Below are 18,154 nucleotides of genomic sequence, written 5' to 3'. Positions count from 1 at the left end.
AGAGACAAACGTATAAGGCATTACATTATATTACATTAAGTATTTTAAATTAAATGACGATTTTCTTTTGAAATAAGTGGCAAAAAAAAAAAAAATTACAGCACATGTGAAGTAGTGAATGGAAGCCATGCCGTGGAACTTCATTGATAGTCATCAATGTCGTGCTCGAGCAATAGACACACTTATTGAAACTATTTTATATGATTAAAGCATAATGCTGAGTTTTTACGAGGAAAGGAGCTTTGTTGTTGCAGTGGACTTAGCAACAGGAACACACACAAGGTTGTGGGCCCTTGGGACAGTAAGCCCGGGCCTCTCCTCCATGCTGGCCCTGTTATCCTTACCCTTGAGGGGCTTTCCGGTAGGACCCACAACCTGCAAGTCGAAGTTCTGAATGAGCGAAGCAAGCAGCGATGCCATTCCAGCAGTGGCCAAGTTGACACCCGGGCACATTCTCCTCCCTGATCCAAACGGCAAAAGCGTGAAGTGTTGGCCCCTGAGGTCAATGGCCCCGGCCTCCCCTGCTTCTGCGGGGTTCTCCAAGAACCTCTCGGGCTTGAACTCCAGCGGGCTTTCCCAGTACTTAGGGTCTCTTTGCACGGCCCAGACGTTGAAGAGTATGAGAGCTCCTTCTGGGATGACGTAACCGTCCACCTCGCACTCTGCCACGCACTTCCTCTTCACGACGGGGAGTGGTGGGTGCATGCGAAACGTCTCTTTTACGATGGCTCTGATGTATGGAAGGTTCTGTATGTCTGTTTCTTCTACAAGCCTGTCTTTTCCAACCACGTTGTACACTTCTTCACGGGCCTTTGCAAGAACCCTTGGGTTGTTTATCAGCTCTGCCAACGCCCAGTCTGTTGCAACTGCGGTCGAATCTGTTCCTGCAGAGAAGAAATCCTGCACACACAAATTAATTAAAGTCAATAACATTATTGTTCATTGAAATTAAAGGAGCATGCATGATACTTACGACCACGAGAGCCTTGATTTGTTCCTTGGTGATCTTGATCTCCATGGTTTCATCCTCTGCGAAATCAAGCAAGGTGTCGAGGAATACCACGCTCTGTTCGCCTTCCTCGAGCTCGCCATTCCTCTCCTTCCTCCTCCTTCTGATCTCCTGACGTTTCTTGATGACTCTCTCAACGACGGGGTCATACATGCCTAAGATGTTGTCGATCCTCTTTTCGTACTGGCCAACTTTGAGTTTTTTTAAGGGCCAGATGAAGTCAGAGAGGCTGTACTCGCCGAAAATCTTGAGAAGTTCCCGGGCAATGTGTCTGATCTCCTCTGCCTCCCCAAGCATCATCTTGGAGATGGTGCTGTTGGTCCATTTCAGAAGCTCCTCGGTGACGTCGACGGGTGTTTGAGCCTCCGCGTTCTGTGCAAGAACCTTGAGAACTTTCTTGATCTCTTGGCTCCTGAGAGGTCTGAGTTTGGCAACTGTGGTGGCGTTGAGGAGGTCGTTCATGATGAGTTTTCTTATGAACTTCCAGTAAGGACCGAAAGGTACCATGGCGACGGAGTTGTCGTAGGTTAGACGGCGGATGGCAGAGGTTTGGAACCTGGTGTTGAAGGAGGTGGCCTCGTGCGTTTGGAGAAAGAGTTTGAAGAGTTCAGGAGAAGAGGCGACTACGGTGGGCATAGAGCCAAAATAGAGTGAGAAAATGGGACCATAGCGCTTGGAGAGACGAATGAGAGAATGGTGAATAAGAGGGTCCAAGAGATGGAGGTGACCCACTAAGGGGAGGCGGGGCTTCGGGCTCGGAGGGTTTGGGAGGTGGCGGAGGGCTTTGGATTTTGCTGTTGGAGTAGGACGAAAGTACATAAAAAGTGTTATCACTAAAAAAGTAATTGCAAGTTGAAATAACATGGTTGCTCTTTTTTCTCTGTTACACGTAAGAAGTTGGGTGAGTTTGAGGGTAAATTAGAGGAGGATTTGCTTTCCTTTTATAAGCATATAACTAGGTCATGCTGGTGAATGAAATGATTGAGTGTGTCCTTAGATTAATAATTATAAACTGATGTTTGTATAAAATTAATTTTATAAAATTGATTTTGATAAAAAATAAGTTGGTATGGATGTGATTTATGTTTGATAACTTTTATTTAAAATGGATTATAGTAAATTAAATATTGTTTAAATTATATTATTTAAAATTATTTTAAATAAAAAATTGTAAAAAATGATATAAATTTAAATAATTATTTTATATTATCTTATAATTTTATTTTAAATATTTTAAATAAATTTTAATATTTTTTTAGTACTATCAGTACTCTTTAGTACTCTAATAGGATTAAGAAAATCACAATACAAAGCAAAAAAATTGTTCCATATAAAAAAATAACAAACAGCAAAAAAATTCATATAAACAAAAAATAATAAAAATTTTATAAAAAATAATAATATGCATGAGAGAGTATTTAAAAAAATAATAAAATTTATCATATAAATAACAAAAGATACAATTGATACATAGAAAATAAATTTTAGTATAACTCAAAAAAATAAATGTACAAACTAAAATTGGTAGCTTTTGATAAATGTGAGAGAAAAGGCAGAATCAAGTTCGTGTTTAGAAAAAGAAAATAGCCAAACAAAAAAATAAAGCTTCATGAAAATTAAATAATTGTTTGATACTTCAAAACGATAAACCAAACACATCCTAAATATTTAAATTAATATCTTAAAATCATCTATCTCTAAGTATTTTAAAAAATATTTTTAATTAAATTTATCCTTAAAAAATTTAAAGTTATTATGTCATTTTTTTCACTTTTATTATTAACAAAATTAGAATTTATTAATATAATATATTAAATAATATAAAAATTAAATTAAATTAATTTTAAATTGAAAAATCTCAATGTCTCATAATTTTCTTCTTTAAATTTAATTTGATGTAATTTTATAAATTTATTATATTAAGAATTAGTTAAAATTGTAAGTATATGCTATAGCGTGACTTAACATATAATATCAATAAATTTTGACGATATAAATAAAGAAAATATCAAAAAGATGAATATAATTAATTTAAAAATTAAAAATTAAAAAATTAAATAAATAATAAAAAATATTTAAAAAATAAATTTAATTATTTACTTAATAATAATAATAATAATTGTAGTTTATTATTTATTATTCATTAGTATTATGTGTTAAGTTTGATAGTTTGTCTTTTCTCATTACTCATTAGTCAATACTCAAAGGTTGGCCTTGCAAAATCCGTTCCCAACATAACCCTAAGATGAAAAGATGACTACTATTCTAGTCCAACACCTCGTGCTTAGACTTTGGTCATAGTATTTTTTTTATTATAAAATTGCTTTTTCAATTTTCATTTTGAAGAGATTTTAGAATTTAGGATAATAATTTAAAATTTAATATAAAAAACTTGATTATTTTAAATAAAAAATAATTAATTTTTTTCTTAAATTTTTATATTATTGATACATGCTCTAGTATATACTAAGAAGGCCATGACTTAAATGAAGTTGTCTTTTCAGGTGAGTAGGAGCGGTGAAAGAGCTAAACTCACCATGTTCACCACCAAAAGAGGTGCTAGCTTGAATTCCTGAGCTTGCTAAACCTTTAAAAAAAAAAAAATCCAAACTCATATCCGCAAAGTAATTCTTATATGAAGAATTAGTGTCTGAATTTTTGTTTAAATTATTTAAAAATAAAGATAAAAAAAGATAGAGTCTATTTTTTATTTTTAAATTTTGTGTTTAAAATTTAAGCATCATAAAAGAGAACTTTTTATATTGGCCAAACTTAAATGTAATACATACACATAAAGATAAGAAGGTATAGTATTTTATTTCGTATTGGTAATTGGAAGAGAGAAACAAATTAGATGCAACCATTTTTGAAGTTGAAACAAATAGGATGCATCGAACTTTGAATTTAATCAAATCGGACTAACTGATTATTTATTTTTAAAAATAAAAAAAATTAAAAACACGTAATTAGACCCAACAATTTTTCTTTCAAAAGATAAAAAAATATCGTAAACGAAAATCGGATTCAGGAATTTCTTGACTTGTTAAACCGTCTCTATGTTTTAGATAAAAAAGACAAAAATGCCAACATACATGAAATTCACACCGAGCTTCTATGCACTAAATTTGCAAATTTTGGCGAAATGGTACGGAGCAGGCCAGGCCAACTCTTTCTTTTTTTAAAAAAAAAAGTCGTGAAAATTATAAAAATATAAATACAAAAAATTAAAAATAAATATTTTTAAATATGCTTTTTAAAAAATATATATTTTTATTTTATCTTGTCTTTTTATATATATTTTAAATTTTTTACTTCACTTTTTTTTTCTTTTACAAAATTCTATTTCTATTTTTTATTATACAAGATATTGATTCAATTAAAAATATTTGTACAAATATTTATGAAGACAACACTTTGTTAAAATTTGCATGCAATGCAAATAGAATCAAACTAAGTCTATTTATGAAGTTAAATATGTAAGTTTCGATTAACCACAATATTAATATAAATGATTTAAAAAAATTTAATGTAAAATTTTTAATATTTTGTAATACTTGAAAAAGAAATATTTTGATAAATCTAAATATTCTGTCCATATTTCTTAAAAATATTGAAATTCAATTGTTATAATATTAGGGTGAAACTAGGATAAAATTTAGGAAGGGATTAAAATTTTATTTTTTTTAATATAAAGAGACTAAAATTAAATTTTTAAAGAGAACTGAATTAAAATTTACACATAATTTATAAAAAAAAGTTTAAAATTTAAGGGGCCACTGTCCGTTTACATATGAGTGGCTCTGCCCTGTATAATATATTGCATAAAATTATAAAATAGGCTTGCAAAGCTTTTTGTACTTACCGTTATCAATTATGCCAAAAAAAATAGTTTTTCTTTTCCACTTAAACACTTTTTTAAGTTTATTTGAGTTCAATATTTTAAGAGTTTAAGTAATACATATAATAATTTTTATAATTTAATAACCTCTTATATTTAGTTGTTATTATTATTATGGTTTTCCCATTACTTCGATGTAGATATCATATATATTAATGATTAAATAATATTTTTTAATATTTTGATATTAATAAATAAAATTATTTTTTAGTATATATTTTGTTATTTTTTATTTATTATATATTTTTTAATAATATTTTATTTTTTGATTAACAAAAATATTATAAAACGTTGATTTTTGAAAAAAAATAAAAAATATTCGAATGAACTGTTTTAAAATTTTAAAATTTTTAGAAATTGTTTGAAATTTTTAAAAGTTTTTTAAAGATTATTTTATACTTTATTTTAAGGGTTGATTTGTTCAATTTATATATATAGATATTTAATAACTATGTGTGTAAATTAATATTTTATATTAATAATTATTATTAATAACTAAAAAAAAATTTATAATGTTTAACAGAAATAAATATTAAAAATCGTTTTGTATATTTTAAAACATAAGAATAAAGTAGCTGATTTTAAAATCTTGACGGAGTGATATGAGTAATTCACTCCTAAGATAATCTACATGTACAGTTACTTGTATAATATTCAAATGTTACACTTTACTATTTATATACAAAGCTTTGGACTTTAAAGGAGCAAGATATTATATGGTTAACATTATCTATGTTTAATAATTCATATAATTAACATTCAACGCTCGTGTCGTTGAAATTAAAATTCTTTTAACAAGAAAGCGTGATTATATCAGATGTTACCTTAATCCTAATTCTTATACATTTAATGAACGATAATACTAAAAAAATAAAAAATTAAATTTATTTTATTTGATATTTATTAATTTTAATGATAATTAATAAATATTAAATAAAATAAATTTTAATTATTTTTATTTATTATCAAATATTTTCGTTTAATTAATTAACACTGTTAACAAAAGCCAATTTTCTTTGGGGATTTGGATAATTGATTCAAAGTGATGAGATGACTTGGGGAACTGCACCACAACCAGAAGCAAATATAGTTAAATACTAAATAGCATCGCTTGTAACATCAAAACGCCGGTCTTCACATTTGGATGACAATAAATTAAAAATTAAGAATATTTATCTACAAGACTACAATGAAAGAAATCAAGTGTAGCTATTCCATGAATCTTGTTTATATCAATAAGCACTTCACACACTTTTATTTATGAAATATATATAAAAAATAGTAAAGATTAAATTAATTGAGATGATAAATAATTTTTAGTTTAATAAAAGATTTTCAGTTCAAATTTTAAAAATAATATTTTTTGTTGAATTATATATTCTGATGTACGGATACTAATACAAACACGAAATACGCGGATACACAATTTTAAATTTTTATAAAATAAAGGAACACAACATATATATAAGATAAAATATTTTTTAGATAAATTATAATGATATTTGATATTTTATTGATATTAAAATATAAATTAATTTTTTATTATTTTTAATATATTTTTTAATTATATAAAATATTTAAAATATTTTTTATTTTAATAATTAATAATATATTATTTCTAAATTCATTTCAAGAATATATGTTAAAAATAAGGTTGGAAACGTAGACACGTAATGATATTTAGGTGTGTCCAAGTGTGTCAGCAAAATTTTTTTTTATTTTTTATTAGGACACGGTTGGACACAGAAGACACGCATGTCGAACGAGTGTCGATAAGTGTCATGTCCAAAACGTGTCCGACATGCGAACACGAAAAATCGGAGAAGTGTCCATGCTTCATAGATTATATATGACAAAAGATATTATTAAACGAAGGGTTAATCACGATTTTGGTCTCTAAGATATAGGCTGAAAAATTTTTTGTCCCTAACCTTTTTTTGCATATAAATTAAAATCGTCCATCAAAATTTAACTTTGTTTTAAAATTGTCATTCTTCACCAAAAGATCCCTCTCCCCTCTTCACCAAAATACTCTTTTTCAATTCTTCTTTTTCTTCTCCTCTATCACACTAGCATCTATTATTCTTTTTCTTTTTTTCAACTAGAATCACAACAACAAAAGCGGCGGTTGCTGGAGCTGTTTAGCGGCGATTTTGAATCGTCGGAGCTGTTTAGCGGCGATTTTGAATCGTCGCAAAACATTTCGTGGCGGTTTAAAGAAACGCCGGAAGATGAGACGCGGCTAAACGGATAGCGGTGGTTTTAGTTAACCGCTGAAATAACCGCCGCTAAACGTCTATCAATTTTGCAAACCGCCGCTAAATAGCAAATAAACGAAAACAGCATTTGTTTTGCAGCAGTTCTAAACCACCACCAAATTTTAGTATTTCCGTTCATAGTTATTAGAATCAGACCGGACCGTCCGGTGGTCCAACTGACTCAATCGTTAAACCTGCGCTTCCACCATTAGACCCAAACCTGTAAGAAGAAAAAGCTTTAACAATGTCATGTTACCACCAAACAAAATGTCTCTTCGATGTATATAGCGCTAATAATTATATATATCATATGAACACATTTGATTGCCACACAGATTTTTGTTGTATACTTTATATATCTGATCATAGTTATCATAGGCACCTTATATATTGGGTAAAATACACAATTAAATCAAATGGACGACCAAATTACACAATTCTACCAAATTGAAAAACATTACCAGAATCTCCCAAAAGTACATTCTTATATAATTCGAATCAGTCTCATTCAAATTAGAGAAACCAACACTAATTCGAATTAGTCCTATTCGAATTAATAGTAATGTTTGTAACTCGAATTTGTCCAATTTAATTTATGCTTGCATGTAGTCTTAGGGTAGTTCAAATCAACCAATCAAATTATGCACGCTAGGACGTCCTTAGTAATTCGAATGGGTCTGCTTCAAATTAATTTTGGACCATAGTAGATCAAATTAATTTACGTCTATTTATATATGATCCAAGCATATATAAAGAGTACATTTAATAATATCCATAATGAATTCAATAAAGAGTATATTCAATCAAAAATAAAAAAAATAATAATTATAAATATTTTTTATAAATTATTAAAAATTAAATATTTTCTAAAAATATTTATTAAGATTTAGAATTTAATCTTTAATATTTAAAATTAGTGAAATATTTGTCAAAAACATTATATTTTGTTGGTCAGTTAGTATTATTGAATCTATTAACCACGATAATATGCAGATAATTGATTGGTTTTCATATAAAAATATTTTTATTCTATTTAGTATTTAATTTTGATAAAACACTAATTAATTTTGAATTTAGTTATTATGAATTCTTATATCTAAGAATACAAGTTAAGATTGTTATTAAAATAAATTTAAATTTTTTATTTTAATAAATGCTTAACAAATCATTAAAATAAAAAATTATAATTTAAAATTATAATTTTGGTAAAATTATAACGTTTTGAATTTTTAATGACTTGTAGAAAATATTTTTAATTGTTATTTTTAAAATTTTATAGAAAATATTTATAATTATTATTTTTTAAAAATGTTTGATTTTTAATTAGTTGAGAGTATGATTTTATTTTCTTCTTTTACATTCATGTTTAAATGCAAATTTAAATACCAATAAAGTAAACAAGAAAATCTTATTGGTAAATTTGTTCACATGAGTTAACATATATAGCTTATTTAACTTGTGAATTTTTTTACGTAAAACGAATGTAGAAAAAGTGTTACGAGTTTAAGTAACAATGATTTAAATATATCTAACTTAAGATAGTAGTGTTTACTTAACTAAATTATACCCAGATGGTTATTACTAAAGAAAATATTGTAATATGTGGTAATACGCATCTTGCAGCGGTTCAAATAAAACTGTCGCAAAATGTAAAACAATAACTCACCCGACAGTACATATAGCGGCGGTTTTTGAAAAGATGCAGCTAAATGTAAGCTGATTGAAATATAGCGACGGTTCGTGAAAAACCGTCACTATATGTGCTGCAGGTTGCCGTTCGCAAAATTTCTGCCGCTATCTGCCGTAATTGTTGTAGTGAATTTTAACAATAACTACAGAAAATTAACTAGCAAATATCAAAAGCAAAAGAATAAAATCAGAAGAACAATAGAATCAGAGTAAAAAATAACAATATGATTAACAAGATTATCATGATCACCATGAGAATCAAAATAATAGTCTTTGGCGGTTGTGAACAACTCTGAATCAGCCCAAACTCAAACGTCCGAGTTCCTCAAACTACAACTGCCGAATCCGCCTCTCTCACGTGATCTATCGCGCTTCTGTTTTTTTCTCTTATTCTTACTCCTCTTCTCCTTCTTATCTCTTCCCTCAAACTCGGAAGATTCTAGAATCTCGTAGGAAGAATAAGGAACGACCTTCTCCTGAACTCGATTTTCGCCATCTTCTTAATTCGTCTTCCTCGTCGTCGTCGGAGTGATGGTACTATTGCGACAATAATAGGGTGGTTTCGCTGCGGAGTTGGGAGGCAACGGCGTCATTTATGAGAGACACATAGTCACCACCTTATCTTTTCCCTTCTTCTTCTTCCTCGTCCCGCCTCTCTCACGTGATCTATCGCACTTCTGCTTCTTTCTCTTATTCTTACTCCTCTTCTCCTTCTTATCTCTTCCCTCAAACTCGGAAGATTCTAGAATCTCGTAGGAAGAATAAGGAACGACCTTCTCCTGAACTCGATTTTCGTCATCTTCTTAATTCGTCTTCCTCGTCGTCGTCGGAGCGGTGGTGCTACTGCAACAATAATAGGGTGGTTTCGCTGCGAAGTTGGGAGGCAACGACGTCATTTATGAGAGACACATCGTCACCACCTCTTTTTCCTTCTTCTTCTTCCTCGTCCCCTGTGAAATTCCTTTTTGGCTTTTTTCCTCTCATCTGTTTTCTTTTCTTTTTTTCTTTTTTTATTTTATAATTTTTTAGTAAGAATAATTTGGTAATAAAATTTAATATTTAAGTAAAAAAGACGATTTTAAAATAAAGTTAAATCTCAGACACGATTTTATATGTAAAAAAAATTAAAAACAAAAAAAAATTTCGTCCTATACCTTAAAAATTAAAATCGTATTTAACTCTTAAATAAATTTAAAACACAAATTTTTCGTATATACTCATTATATATAATATAAATTTATTCTATTGATTTAGAATAATGTTATGAATAATAAGAACTTAAGAAGTGAGAGATAATAAAAATTTATTTTTTATTTAATAAATTAAGGAAGTTGTGAATTTGAACTTTATTTAAGGGTTTGTTATCGACCAATAAATTACTGTATGCACAAAATAAAATTCAAATTCTCGACACTTACTTAAACATACGAGTGAGTTAATTACTCAATTAACCCAAATTAATTTAGAAGCCTTAGCTTTTAAGCATGCTTTAATACTCAATCAAGTAGAATTCGATACAAATTAAAAATCTTGAAAACATTATATTTTAATTGAAAGATCTTAATGCAAATAAGACTGTTATAAAATCTTTTATTTATATTATACCTTTTTAATTAATCTATTTTTAATCAATGTGAATATTATTTTTTAGGTGTGTCTAAAATAAGTACAATAATTTTGTATTTATTGAATGTGTTGTATTTTTATAAATTATTAAATTTTATTAAATATAAATTAAAAACTAATATAAAAAATATTTAAAGATAATAATAAATATAGAATGCACTAAATATCACTAATATATAAATAAATAAGTAATTAAGTATTTTTAAATATATAATATTTTAAATAAAAAATATAATCTTTTATTTAAATAATAAATAAAAATATATAATACAAAAATTATTTTATTTATTAGGATCAATTGTCATGCAATAAAATTGTTATAATATTAAAATAATATTTTAAAAAATAAATAAAAATATTTATAAATTAAATTTTTTAATTTTTCATGATTAATGGTTCTCCGTGTTAAATTTTTATTACATTTTTATAGCTAAAAATTTCTAATTAAGTTATTATAGTATAAAAATTTACTAATCCTTAATTTCATCGGTGGATATAAAAGGATCAAAATAAATATAAAAAATAAAAATCGAGAATTAATATTTTTTAATTAATAATTAATTAACATTAGTTTTTTATTTTTTTATTAATTCACTATTTTATGGGCTAATTATTGACTAAGAATAAAATTAATTTTCCAACAAAATGGAATAAAATACTCCGCTATTATCTAATATATTGCTAATATTATTCATTTGTTTTTAATCTATTATTTTAATATTTTATTTTTTTTCTACAATATACATTGGAGGAACTCAGTAGTATTTGTGTTTTATTTATTTTTTAATAACTTAAGAAATAATATTTGTACCTATTTTATGCGGCAATTTTTTTATACATGGGAGACTTTTTTTTTGTAAAATACAAAAATATCAAACTTTTTGAAGTTTTATCAAAATATAAGGGACAAATTATAAAATAAGAATTATTGGGTGAGTTTTTTTTTTTTTAAATGAAATTAAAATTAAAATTTGTTGGGTATTCGTTTTAAAAAATAAAATATAAATCGAAATGAGATTTCTGTTATTTTAAATTAAAACAATAATTTGTATTAGAATAAAAATTGGTTGGCTATTCATTTTAATAATAATTTGTATTATATAATAATATTTTTAACAAAGTCATCGGTTAAAAAAATTTTAATATAGTAATTTAATTATTTGTCTTAATATTAAAATAAAATTTAATTTTTTATTTTTATGCTATAGTAGTTTAAAATATTATTTTAATATAATCTTTTTAATATTATAAAATTTTTATTGCATGATAATTGATTCTAATAAATAAAATATTTTTTGTATTTATATATTTATATTAATTATTTAAAAATAAAAAATTATGTTTGTTATTTAACGTATTATATATTAAAAGATACTTAATCACTTATTTATTTATATATTAATAATGTCTAATGTATTTTATATTTATTATAATATATCAATATTTTTTATAATATTTTTTATTTATATTTAATAAAATCCAATAATTTATAAAAATACGACAAATTCAATAAGCACAAAATGTGCTTATTTTAAACATACATTTACTTCTCACCTTCCATATCTTAACATAAAAAAAATTATAAGTTAAATCGAATTAAAAATATTAAATAACTAACATTATTTTTATGTTATATTTAAACTAATACTAATCAACTCTTCACATTTTTTACTAAAAATATTAGCCCTAATATTTCTCAATTAAATTTTCCAACCCATACCACATACGGCATACATACGTAGCTACCATATATAAACATTTGAGTTTGACTGCTTATACTGGCTGAAGATTATGTTTATTATTAATAACTTAGTGCAGCGTTGAATCAATATTGTTTACGTAATCTTTTATGTGCAGTAATTCTAGAGAGACGAAAAGCAATTAGTTTTTGGTGAAAAATCAAGCGAAATCGACTTCACGTAAAATTGATATATAAGAGTTGTTAATGAAAATATAGTTATATATATCAGTTAAATTATCTAATGATTTTCAGATATCAACTGCACTTGAGTTTTTACTTTAATTTAAATAATGTAAATTTATTTTATTTAATATTTATTTATTATAAAATATATTAAATAAAATTAAAAATAATAAATTTTAATAATTTTTTACTAATGTTTTTTTATGCCAAACATTTTCTTTTCAAGTAGTAGGTGAAATCTAGTGTGTTTATTCTAAGCGTTACCAAACACTTATTGCATTGACTGTTCTGATCGTCTTTCAAAATTGAATGATTTGAATCAGAGGTGGCCTATGACTGATATGGAACTCTTATTAATTAATTATTAAGTAATTATTAGTAGTGGATAATATTCTTGTATTTATGGATTTAACTTTCATATATTTGCGGTATAAGATAATATTTTATCAATATTTATTTATATATTATATATTATTTCAGCATAAATAATTAATTTCATAAGCATTATCCTATGATTTTACGAATGAATATACTGAATAATCCAACTGAATAAGAAAAAATACTATTGACATTTGGGGGGAATTAAACTAAAAGAAATAAAGAATATTTAGGTCTGAATATTTTGCAACATAAAAGAAGAAGGTAGTAGTGGGACACACGAAGTTGTTGGCTAAATCTTCCCAGCTACCCTCTCATTTGGATCACTCACAGTAATGTTTCTATGTTTTAATAATTCACGTACAATTATCCTTTATCTAAAATTAATGGTTAAAAATTATTAAATAATTTAACATATTTATAATTATTTAACAGTTCTTAATTGAGTATTCACTATTAAATATTCTAATACGCTATATATGTCTTTCTCAATGATTTTAAATGTTCACCTTTATAATTGTTGTAGTTGTTACTATAATAAAATTTTAATTATATTATATATAAAAAATAAATGAACTGTATATAATATATATTAAAATAAAAATATATTAAAAATAAATAAAATAATTAATTTAATAATTGACATTTTTAATGTACATCTCATATTTTTATAAAAATTAGCCAAGAAAGACAACATAATTTAAAGCAAATTGAAGGATCCATTCATTTGGACTTGACTTTACTCACTAAATCCAAATTATAAACCTTATTAGGCCTTAACTTGCATTGTACACATCTATTTCATGCCATTCTTTAATCATGTTGCAGCAGGTTTGTCGTATAGGGGTAAAACTTCATGAGAAATGCCTTTTTTAATTTCCTGACATAATTAAATTCATAAATTAAAGATACGGCACATAAAAAAAATGGAAATGGAGCTTAAATAACTCATATTATTATACGTACTAATGAATTATCATTCAATAAGTTTATCAAAATATAAAATGTAGAAATATCATTAGATTCTGGTTATATGTTTCTTGTTGAGTACTTGAATGTAGTAAATGCCAAATGTCATCTTTAGAGTGATCTGATAATTATGAGCCTGCTCTGGCTGCAACGAATTGCAGGCTAATGTTATTCAATCTCGCTAGACATATTTTCATATTAATAAAAGAAATATGTAATAAAATATGTTTTTACTCAATTCTTTATTATTACTTTAAAAATATATGTATAATTTAAAAAAATATATATTAAAATGAGGTATCTTTTTACATACCAAAATTTTTAATTATTTAATAAAAATATAAATGTTAGAATTGACTCTTTTTATTTTTTACTTTTAATAAAATTTAAATCTTCTAAAATAAAAGTTGATAAAATAGTAAAATAAATAGTTAATTATTATTGATTTTATAATTTTTATAAAATATATATTTTTTTATTATTTTAATTTAAAAATAATTAATTATTTTATCAATTTTTTCTTTTTAAAAGATCTTAATTTCCTTTAATTTTAAGCAAATTAGGCATAAATTTTATAAACATTACTGTAGAGTTTTCCTTAAAATAAATCTATTTAATTACGTATTATAATAATAGAATATATATATTGTAGGGAGAGACTTGATATACACGAATATGTTTTAATACTCTGTCATTATCACTCTGAAGGAGATATAAAAAGGAAAATGTCTATAAAATAAAGTTTGGAAAGAATAAGCTTATGTTGTAGATCACACAAAAAAGACGACAAATATGATGATGCATGTATGCTTGTACAATATATATATTATTAATTAATACTGAATCACTGACCGAGGTCACCTATTTTGACTTACTTTATGATTATTCAGATTTCAGTCGCAACAAATATGATATAGTTATTATTAATGGTAAATAAATGTGCATGTATATAATAATACAAATCAAAATAGAAAAAAGTGCCCAAAAGAAAAATCAAAATAGAAAAAATACAGCTACCTGGCCACTCGTCAAAACCAAAAAATGTTAAAAAATATATAAATTTATTATATATTATTAATTTTATAACCAATATGTATTGACGTATATTATTTTTTATTATAATTAAAATTAATATTTTAAATTATTTTTTTTATTTTTTTCGATTTTTTTTAATTTTATTTTTTTATATATTAATAATAATAATTAATTACAAATTTAATAATTAAAATATATAATATAATATTTTTTATTATAATTAAAATTAAATTAAAACTAAAATTATAATTAAAATATATAATTATATTATATTTATTTATTTGATAATTAAAATGTATCATATGATATTTTTTATTAAAATGTATCATATGAATAATTCATTAGCTATCAATTCGAATTTGAATTATACCATGGATAATTTTTCTTAGAAATGCGTGCGTGGGTGTAATTCGAATTTGACTGATTCGAATTATTCATGGTATAATTCGAATTATACCGTTAAAAAATTAATAATTTATTAAAAAATTTTATAAAAAAAATATATTAAAAAATTAATAATTTAAAAATTAAAAAATATATATTTTATTTTATACATAAAAAGCTAATAAAATATTTAATTACGAGATTTTTTTAAAATATTAACGAGCTATCAATTCAAATTCCATACAATACTCTTTTATCTATTTTTAATAGCTCATGAATATTTTTTAATAAATTTTTTTAATAAATTTATTTAAATTATACTACAAAAAATATTTGATCCTATGCAAAACAATTTAAAAAAATGGCTTAAAAAATGTTAGGAGTACTATAAAAATTTGTAATATCCTAATGACTTAGGACATTAAAGAAATACTCTACATAGTCAATAAAAATTTAGAAATTAAAGAAAAAATATTTTTATCATATGTTTATCTAAATCACTAGAATATTACAAACTTTTATAGTACTCATAACATTTTTTAAGCCATTTTTTTAAAATTATTTTGTATAGAATAAAATATTTTTTTAATTATTTTATATGGAATAAAATATTTTCTTTCATTTCTGAATTTACTAAAAAAATTTATTAAAAAATATTCATAAACTATTAAAAATGGACAAAAGAGTATTATATGAAATTCAAATTAATAGCTCATTAATATTTTAAAGAAGTCTCCTAATTAAATATTTTGTTAGCTTTTTTTTAATGTATAAAATAAAATATATTTTTTAATTTTTAAATTATTAATTTTTTAAAAAGTGTATAATTCGAACCCAGCTGGTTCGAATTAGTGTGTGCGTGTGTTTGTGTATAATTCGAATTCAGCTGGTTCGAATTAGTGTATGCCTGTGTTTATGTATAATTCGAACCCAGCTGGTTCGAATTATGTAGAGATAGAGTTCGAATAAAGTTGGTTTGAATTACATATAAATGTGAATTGGTGGATTCACGAAGCAGATTTTGGTTTCGCAGATTTGTGTAAAAAAATTTCAGCTTGGCTTATTTGAGTTTTTTACCCTTTTTTTATCTATCTCTCTTTTCTTTTTTATTCCTCTTTATTCTTTTTTATTTTATATATACTTACAATTTATATTTTATATTATTAATTTGACAAACCAAAATATGTGATAAAATATCCTTTTATTACGATTAAAATAAAATTTTTTCCTCTAAAATTAACAAATTATTTCTCTCCTTTTTTCATCTTTCTCTCTTTTTTCTCTCTCAGTTATTTATTTCTCACTACCTTTTTATTCTAAAAAATAAATAAATTAATAAAATAATATAACTCAAATAATTCATAAAATTATAAAAAATAATTTAAATTTATAATTAATACGGTTAAAAAAAATTTCGTAATATTATTTACATGAAAATATATTATTGTTATTATAGTATGTATATTCTTTTAGTTTTTTATTTAATTTCAAATTTTTACCGTTTATTTTTTAATTCATATTTTATCTATTTTTTTAAGTATTTATTATATATAATTTGAAGAGAATATTAATGTTGTGATTAATAATTAGAATTAATATTTAATTATTTTAAAAAATATTAATTTTAAGTTAATTTTATAACTATTAATTTTTTTATATTAATATCTAATTGTATTATTTTTATATATAGAGTGAGGTAATCCACACAAACAAATTAAATAGAGAATAATATTCTATCAATGTCCTAAAACGAAAAAGCTTATATGCATGTCTATTTTTCACACTAATTCTATGTAAATTATAACTATTAAATTCGATTTATATTAACTCTAAGTAAACTGATTTATATTTATATGCTGCAAAAATAATATTGATTCGATTTACCATGTGCTTTTATTATAGTATAAATTAAATTCAATTGATTTGATTTACATTGAAAATGTGTAAATTAAATTTAATTGTTTCTAGGACATGTATATAAGCTAATTCACTTTAGGATATAGGGGTAATTTTGATTCTCAAATAATTTTGTTTGTGTGAATTATCCTATATAGAGAAAACAAAAAATAGGATAAAATATATTTTTTATTCTTAAAATTTGGTAAAAATTTTAAAAGGATAAAGTATATTTTTTGTCCTTAATGTTTGTTAAAAATTTCAAAAATATCCCTAAGTTTTAATTTATTTCAATTTTATCCTTCAAGTTTTCGATTTATATCAATTTTATCGTTATAATTAATTTTTAGATAATTAATATTTTTTTTACAATTATACCCCTGGTCTATCCCCCCACTATCATCATCATCGTCATCATCACACTCCCCTCTGTTTTTCTCTCTCTATACCCCTCGTCTATCCCCCCACCATCATCATCATCACACACCCCTCTCTTTTTCTCTCTCTCTCTTTCCCGTTCTCACCATCATCTCCCCCACCGTGAATAACCATTATCAACCTCCTTTTCCATCATCGTCGGCCATACCCCTCTTTCTCATTTTTTCTCCTTTCTTCTCCGACCCTCCATCTCCACCAGTGTCGACATCAGCCGCAAGTCCTTCCGCCTTGGAAAATTCGTCCAAGACCTCAACGCACTCCAAGTCCTACACAAATCGCACGTCTCCTCCGATCTCAAATTCTTTCTCTCCGTCGTCGCCTTCGACAGCAAGGGAGTCTATTACTTTGTCGAAGAATTCGCGTGGCTCGCCAAATCGGGACTCATCGATCTGAAGTGGTCACATTCGTTCAGAGGAGGTCCGAGGAGATGAACGGAGATGAAATAGGATTAGGAGCACTAAAGCCAAACGGAGCTTCGAGGAGGATTTCGCGTTCTGTGAGGAGCAATAGGGTTAGGGAAAGTCGTGGAGTTGGTATGGTTTTTCAAAATTTCATGTCAATTTTTAGTTCAAATCAATGAAAAAAAATTTCTTATGAAATGGTCATTGATGGGTACAAATTTGAGTTTGAACGTTGACAAAGATAAATAT

General features: G+C 25.3%; 1 protein-coding gene across 1 annotated transcript; it reads right to left on the bottom strand.

Moving 5' to 3' along the window:
- On the bottom strand, window positions 1–1,979 carry LOC112791520 (2-hydroxyisoflavanone synthase). The gene is made up of 2 exons (XM_025834380.3): window positions 974–1,979; window positions 1–900 (listed from the first exon to the last, which is right to left on the bottom strand). The coding sequence occupies exons 1-2, from the start codon at window positions 1,871–1,873 to the stop codon at window positions 226–228; spliced, it is 1,575 nt and encodes a 524-aa protein (XP_025690165.1). The 5' UTR covers window positions 1,874–1,979; the 3' UTR covers window positions 1–225.
- Between the last annotated feature and the right edge of the window lie 16,175 nt (window positions 1,980–18,154).

Source organism: Arachis hypogaea, chromosome 3 (assembly GCF_003086295.3).
Source record: "Arachis hypogaea cultivar Tifrunner chromosome 3, arahy.Tifrunner.gnm2.J5K5, whole genome shotgun sequence".
Lineage (NCBI taxonomy): Eukaryota > Viridiplantae > Streptophyta > Magnoliopsida > Fabales > Fabaceae > Arachis > Arachis hypogaea.
Note: the sequence above shows the minus strand (reverse complement) of the source record. Positions and strands in the feature narration are given on the sequence as shown.